The sequence below is a fragment of the Ovis canadensis genome, chromosome 8 (assembly GCF_042477335.2).
Source record: "Ovis canadensis isolate MfBH-ARS-UI-01 breed Bighorn chromosome 8, ARS-UI_OviCan_v2, whole genome shotgun sequence".
NCBI lineage: Eukaryota > Metazoa > Chordata > Mammalia > Artiodactyla > Bovidae > Ovis > Ovis canadensis.
The window spans coordinates 51,711,830-51,720,049 of NC_091252.1; the positions used below are offsets into that span (position 1 = coordinate 51,711,830).

The 8,220-nt window shown below is 39.1% G+C and overlaps 1 protein-coding gene across 1 annotated transcript; it reads right to left on the reverse strand.

Annotated features, from left to right (window-relative positions):
* Positions 1 to 449: 449 nt before the first annotated feature.
* On the reverse strand, positions 450 to 1,529 carry FUT9 (fucosyltransferase 9). Its single transcript, XM_069598895.1, has one exon. It carries the CDS (start codon positions 1,527 to 1,529, stop codon positions 450 to 452), a length of 1,080 nt encoding a protein of 359 aa, XP_069454996.1.
* Between the last annotated feature and the right edge of the window lie 6,691 nt (positions 1,530 to 8,220).

Here is an 8,220-nt window from a genome sequence, read left to right on the forward strand (position 1 = left end):
GAATTCAATTACAAATTGATTTTCCTTTGCTTCATTATGCCAACTGGGAACTAGAGATGATAATGTTTAATGAAAATATTTCATATTTGAAGATATGTGTCTTCATTTACCAAGTGGATGAAACAACTGATCAGTGTAGGAACAACAATCAAATTACAGTTACATTAGAGATAACAACAAAAATATGAAAAAAAGAGGTTTACAAATGATAGAGAATAATAAATTATTTTTCAGGTCACATAATTAGGTATATATAAGATAATTTAAAACCAAGTGGAGTGATTGCTGATGCTGCACTCTTAAAAATCTCCATCAAAATATACATGTCACCCCAGAGAGTGATACAAATAAATTATGACACAAAAGCAGAATAATGTCTCTTCTCATCCTTAAAACCTGGATAATATCTCATCAAAATGATTTGCCAAATGTGCAAATGATGGAAAACTTTAATTCCAAAACCATTTCTCTAAATTACCAACGGATTTATACTCTTGATGCCTTTTCACATGGTCACAAGCCAAGCATGCATGTGATTCCCAAAATCGAGGGAGATTTACTGTGAAATCTTTCCTCCAGTTAAAGTAACTAAGGTATAATTTATTGTTTTTGTCTACTTCCTTCAGATACTTAGCTAGCTCACTTGGAGAGTTATAATCTTCCACATGAATGAATGAATCTGCTGGAATATAATTCTCATAGTTTTCCCTAGATGGCCCCAAAACAACAGGCACAGAGCCAGCCAGAAAAGCATTGTAGAGCTTTTCTGTGATATAATCTTTGTGGATTGAGTTTTCAAAGGAAAGATAAAATTTGCAAGTAGATATGGTAGGAATCAAATTTTTATCAGTCACGTATTCTCCAAATGCTTGCCCATAGGTATGGATTTCAATGCTTTTGCTTAGCTCATTGTAATACTTGACCCTGGCATGCTCAGGGTTCCAGTTACTTACAACCCAGCACACTAACTTCTCTTTGTTTGGCACTTCAAACACGAAGGGGTTTGTGCTTACGGTCAAGAAACCATAAGGCACTTGGATATCTGAGTCACGGCGATAAGTCAGAGTCAGGTTGAACAGGTGCTCAATGCCACTCTTCTGCGGTGTGTGAGTCGGTGACTCCAGATTCATCCAAATCCATTTCTGGAAGGGTGGCCTCGCCTGCTGAGGTAAATTGGTCAGATCCCAACTGATGTCTCGGTGGTGGATCAGAACTGCGTGGGACTTGTTGTACAGAGAACGGTCTGTCGTGAGATGGCATCCTTGGATGTTGAACATTGCTTGGCAAGATGTAAGGTCAAAGGTCTGCCCAAATGGCCACACCCAAATCAGAATAGTAGTTTCATTAAAATCACCAGTTTTGGTGGAGAAGAAATTTTTCATTTTCAGCACAGAGCTGGCTGACTCCATCGGGCTGAAGATCCAGCTGTTGGTGGGCTTGATATAAATGAACAGACACACCATGAAGCAGGCCAGGATAATGCAGACGATTAAAAATGGGCGGAGAATTCCTTTGGATGCTGAGGTCATAATTTTTTCTGTGAAACAGAAAGGGAAAGATAGAGGAGTAGGTGGAGGTAGGGATGAAGAGTTAATCACAAATACATTTTGAGATAAATAGGTGGTACATCCTAAAATACACTTAATCACAAAATCAACTGCATTTTCTTTTTTCCAGTGTTACCAAAAACTAAACATGGTGTCTGCTCAATAAAATCAAGTTGCAAACAGTACCTGTTTCCTAAACACTCACTCTCAACTAGGCTTGGTGTCAAGCACTTTGAACACATTACCCCTATCAATGAGGTCTTTTATCACCTCTTCTCTGCAGAATGAGGAAATTGAGGGCCAAAACTAGGTAGCTTACCCACTGAATTATGCAGTTTCTTGCCTTCTAAATCTTCTTTGAACAAGTAATACAAGCATCAGTAATCCATTGAGGTGCATTGGCACCTCAAGTTTTACTGTCTTGATTTCACTAATCTCTGCCCTTTATATACGTGAGGGCTTCCCTGGTGGCTCAGTGGTAAAGAATCTTCCCGCCAATGCAGGAGAAGTGGGTTCAATCCCTGGGTTGGGAAGATGCCTTGGAGAAGGAAATGGCAACCAATTCTAGTATTCTTGCCTAGGAAATCCCATGGACCGAGGAGCCTGGTGGGCTACAGTTCATGGGGCTGCAAAGAGTTGGACACTATTTAGTGACTAACACTACCACCATTTACCCGTGAGTTAAATTTTGATCAGTTTCCCTTAATAAAAACAATACCTGACACTTATCTGGTGCTCATTAGTGCCATGCATTAATATGAGGACCTACATTAACAATATATGTGTGAATTTATATATTTACACAAGAGTGTGTATCTCTGTGTAAGTATATGTACTAACTCATTATATTCTCATCTCATTCATGAAGAAATTGAGGTCCCAAATGGTTAAGAAACTCCAAAGTCACGTATTGTCAGTGGCAAAACATTCTTTTAAACCCAGGCTCTGGGTCCAGAATCTAGGCACTTGATGACTCTATTTTTGTAATCATTGATTCTCTAGGCTGCAGCCAGAGAATACAGTCATCTTGATGATACCAGAATGTAAGCTTCATGAGAAGCTTTGTTTCTCACTGCTGTATCCTCATCACCATGTTACAGTAGGTGCTCAGTAGATGCTTAGTAGATGCTATGTATACTGCATAAATGAATGGGTGGATTGCTGAGTACCTTGGGTGGATTCTCAAGGTATAAGCATTGGTAACTAGATAAATAGAAATTAACAAAGTATGAATGAATAAAGTTATACTTACTTGCTTTATTGGTATATTTAACACATATTGCTCTGTAGAATGAAATGACTTACAGGTATTCATACCAGTAGTTGAGCAAATTTTCCCAGTTTTGACTCTCTTTGTTGCATCCCAAAGTTGGCTTATAGCACATTTTAGTCCCACAACACTTTATTTGGCCAAATGGGAAAAAACTGAAAACTGGTTGGTAGGCAGAGACAATATTCCTTCCAGTATGTGCCTCTCAATTTTCCTGATTCCTGCACATTTGAAGCTCCTTGAGGTTCTTCTTGTTAACTCTCTGCATATCGTCTATCCTTTCAACTTTCCACTGGTATTGGGGGTCAATTACTAAATAACAGAGCTGTTACTAAGTAACACCTGCTTTTTACAGAAGCTGTCAGAAAACTTTGCCTCTTGGAGCCAAATTGACTTCCCTTTGACAAGAACTTTTTCACCTATTCCTCATTACTAAAATTCAGTTGGACACCTAACATGTCTTGAATTTCTCATATAACCTATATTTAAAGGACTTGCAGTTTGTTACTATAGCTCTCACCAGAGATAGCAATACATATAAACATAAAATTAATTTTAACAATAAAGAGTATAAAGTCTTTAAATCATTTTAATACTTTAAAGTAATATGAAGAAATATAGTTTAAAGACTACAGCATTAAAAATAACAGAAACTTCAGTAAAAGTACTACTTGCAAGAATTAGCATGTGTATAATGGCATTTTCCATAAAGAGAATGATGTACTGAGCATTAAAGGATAGAAGAACTTGGAAAAGAAAAGGTTCAGATTTTGATTTTCAAACCATAAATATTCTTCAAGGTATTAGGGACAGACACGTGAAACTAAGAATAGAAGACTTCTTCAAGGTGTGGTAATTCCACTTTTGCACGTGTGTGTTTTGAACCTTATCTTTAAATGGAAAAAAAAACAGGAATATACCTGGAAAAGATCTAATTTGAAAAGATACATGGACCCCAGTATTCTTAGCAGCACTATTCACAATACCAGAGACATGGAAGTAACCTAAATGTCTGTTGAAAGATGAATGGATAAAGAAGACGTGACACATACATGCAATGGGATATTGCACAGCCATAGAAAAGAATGAGATAATGCCATTTGTAGCAGCATGGGTAGACCTAGAAAATATCATACTAAGTGAAGTAAGTCAGACAAAGACAAATATCATATGGTACTATTTATGAATCTAAAAAATGGTATCAAAATATCCTATTTACAAAACAAAAATAGACGCACAGAAATAGAAAACAAACTTATGTTTACCCAAGGTGAAAGGGAGGCAGGGATAAATTAAGAGTTTTGGATTAACAGATAAACAATGCTATACAAAACATAGATGAACAACAAGGTTCTACTGGATAGCACAGGGAACAATAACCTATAATGGAAAACAATCTGAAAAAGAATTCACTTCAGTTCAGTTCAGTTCACTTCAGTCGCTCAGTCATGTCCGACTCTTTGCAACCCCATGGACTATAGCACGTCAGGCCTCCCTGTCCATCACCAACTACTGGAGTTTACTCAAACTCACAGCCATTGAGTTGGTGATGCCATCAAACCATCTCATCCTCTGTTTCCCTCTTCTACTCCGGCCTTCAAATTTTTCCAGTGTCAAGGTCTTTTCAAATGAGTCAGGTCTTTGCATCAGGTGGCCAAGTATTGGAGTGTCAGCTTCAGCATCAGTCCTTCCAATGAATATTCAGGATTGATTTCCTTTAGGATAGACTGGATAGATCTCCTTGCACTCCAAGGGAAGCTCAAGAGTCTTCTCTAACATCACAGTTCAAAAGCATCAATTCTTCGGCGCTCGGCTTTCTTTATAGTCCAACTCTAACATCCATATATGACCACTGGAAAAACCATAGCTTTGATTAGATGGAATTTTGTTGGCAAAGTCATGTCTCTGCTTTTTAATATGCTGTCTAGGTTGGTCATAGCTTTTCTTCCAAGGAGAAAACGTCTTTTAATTTCATGGTCACAGTCATCATCTGCAGTGATTTTGGAGTCCAAAAAAATAAAGTCTGCCACTGTTTCCACTGTTTTCCCATCTGTTTGCCATGAAGTGATGGGACCAGATGCCATGATCTTAGTTTTCTGAAAGCTGAGTTTAAGCCAACTTTTTCACTCTCCTCCTTCACTTTCATCAAAAAGCTCTTTAGTTCTTCGTTTTCTGCCATAAGTGTGGAGTCAGCTGCATAGCTGAGATTATTGATATTCCTCCTGGAAATCTTGATTCTAGCTTGTGCTTCATCCAGCCCAGCGTTTCTCATGATGTACTTTGCATATAAGTTAAATAAGCAGGGTGACAATATACAGCCTTGACATACTCCTTTTCCTATTCAGAACCATCCCATTGTTCTATGTCCAGTTCTAACTGTTGTTTCTTGACCTGCATACAGATCTTTCAGGAGGCAGGTCAGGTGGTCTGGTATTCCCATCTCTTGAAGAATTTTCCAAGCTTGTGATGATCCACACAGTCAAAGGCTTTGGCATAGTCAATGAAGCAGAAGAAGATGTTTTTCTGGAACTCTCTTGCTTTGTTGATGATCCAGCAGAGGTTGACAATTTGATCTCTGGTTCATCTGCCTTTATTAAATCCAGCTTGAACATCTGAAAGGTCATGGTTCACATAGTGCTGAACATGGCTTAGAGAATTTTGAGCATTACTTTACTAGCATGTGAGATGAGTTGCAATTTTGCAGTAGTTTGAACATTCTTTGGCATTGCCTTTCTTTGGGATTGGAATGAAAACTGACCTTTTCCAGTCCTGTGGCCACTGCTGAGTTTTCCAAATTTGCTGGCATATTGAGTGTAGCACTTTCACAGCATCATCTTTCAGGATTTTAAATAGTTCAACTAGAGTTCCATCATCCCCACTAGCTTTGTTCATAGTGATGCTTCCTAAAGCCCATTTGACTTCACATTCCAGGATGTCTGGCTTTCGGTGAGTGATCACACCATCGTGGTTATCTGGGTCATGAAGATCTTTTTGGATAGTTCTTCTGTGTAGTCTTGCCACCTCTTCTTACTATCTTCTGCTTCTGTTAGATCCATACCATTTCTTTCCTTTATTGAGCTCATCTTTGCATGAAAAATTACCTTGGTACCTCTAATTTCCTTGAATAGATCTCCAATCTCTCCCATTCTATTGTTTTCCTCTATTTCTTTGCACTGATCACTAAGGAAGACTTTCTTATCTCTCCTTGCTATTCTTTGGAACTCTGCATTCAAATGGGTATATCTTTCCTTTTCTCCTTTGCTTTTCACTTCCTTTCTTTTCATAGCTATTTTCAAGGCCTCCTCCGACAACCATTTTGCCATTTTGCATTTCTTTTTCTTGGGGATGGTCTTTATCACTGCCTCCCATATAATGTCATGAACTTCTGTCCATATTTCTTCAGGCACTCTATCCGATCTAATCCCTTGAATCTATTTATCACTTCCATTGTATAATCGTAGGGGATTTGATTTAAGTCAGACCTGAATGGTCTAGTGGTTTTCCCTACTTTCTTCAATTTAAGTCTGAATTTGGCAAAAAGGAGTTCACGATATGAGCCACTGTCAGCTCCTGGTCTTGTTTTTTTTTTGACTGCATAGAGGTTTTCCATCTTTGGCTGGAAAGAAAGAATCAATCTGATTTTGGTATTGACCATCTGGTGATGTCCATGTGTAGAGTCTTCGCTAGTATTGTTGGAAGAGAGTGTTTGGTATGACCAGTGCATTCTCTTGGCAAAACTCTATTAGCCTTTGCCCTGTACTCCAAAGGCCAAATTTGCCTGTTACTCCAGGTACTTCTTGACTTCCTCCTTTTGGATTCCACTCCCCTATCATATAATGGACAGCTTTTTGGTGTGTTAGTTCTAGAAGGTCAGATGACACCACCCTTATGGCAGAATGTGAAGAGGAACTAAAAAGCCTCTTGATGAGACTGAAAAAGGACAGTGAAAAAGTTGGCTTAAAGCTCGACATTCAGAAAATGAAGATCATGGCATCTGGTCCCGTCACTTCATGGGAAATAGATGGGGAAACAGTGGAAACAGTATCAGACTTTATTTTTTGGGGGGGTCCAAAATCACTGCAGATGGTGATTTCAGCCAGGAAATCAAAAGACGTTTACTCCTTGGATTAAAAATTATGACCAACCTAGATAGCATATTGAAAATCGGAGACATTACTTTGCCAACAAAGGTCCTTCTAGTTAAGGCTATCGTTTTTCCAGTGGATGCATGGATGTGCGAGTTGGACTGTGATGAAAGCTGAGTGCCAAAGAATTGATGCTTTTGAACTGTGGTATTGGAGAATATGCTTGTGAGTCCCTTGGACTGCAAGGAGATCCAACCAGTCCATTCTAAAGGAGATCAGCCCTGGGTGTTCTTTGGAAGGAATGATGCTAAAGCTGAAACTCCAATACTCTGGCCACCTCATGAGAAGAGCTGACTCATTGGAAAAGACTCTGATGCTGGGAGGGTTTGGGGGCAGGAGGAGAAGGGGACGACAGGGGAAGAGATGGCTGGATGGCATCACCGATTCGATGGACATGAGTTTGAATGAACTCTGGGAGATGGTGATGGACAGGGAGGCCTGGTGTGCTGCGATTCATGGAGTCGCAAAGAGTTGGACATGACTGAGCGACTGATCTGATCTGATCTAGAAGGTCTTGTGGGTCTTAATAGAACAGTTCAACTTCAGCTTCTTCAGGATTCCTGGTTGGGGCATAGACTTGGATTACTGTGATATTAAATGGTTTACCTTGGAAACAAACAGAGATCATTCTGTCATTTTTGAGATTGCATCCAAGTACTACATTTTGGACTCCTTTTTTGACTTCTGTTTCATTGAAAAAGAATATATACATATATATATATACATATATATATATATATATATATATATATATATATAGCCTTAATCTGAAACTAAGACATCATTATAAAGCAACTATATTTCAATTTTAGAAAAGAAAGAAAGAAAGAAACAGGGATATACTATTGGGTATTATATCCTATGCTAAGTCACTTCAGTCATGTCCAACTCTGTGCGACCCCATAGATGGCAGCCCACCGGGCCCCCCGTCCCTGGGATTTTCCAGGCAAGAACACTGTGCCATTTCCTTCTCCAATGCATGAAAGTGAAAAGTGAAAGTGAAGTCATTCAGTCGTGTCCGACCTTCATCGACCTCATGGACTCCAGCCTACCAGGGTCCTCTGTCCATGAGATTTTCCAGGCAAGGGTACTGGAGTGGGGTGCCATTGCCTTCTCCAGGTATTATATAATACTTGCCTAAAAGTTGTAACTTGCCACTTGGTCTTTATTCCTAGATTGCAGTCACTACCTCCTGTTCAACCCACCTCTCTATTTCACACTCGCTAGGATGTGGGGTTGGAAGAAGTTCTTCCCTTAT

Bases quoted from the DNA above. Each gene is read 5' to 3' on its own strand.
- FUT9 (XM_069598895.1), bottom strand. From the start codon at position 1,529: ATGACCTCAGCATCCAAAGGAATTCTCCGCCCATTTTTAATCGTCTGC.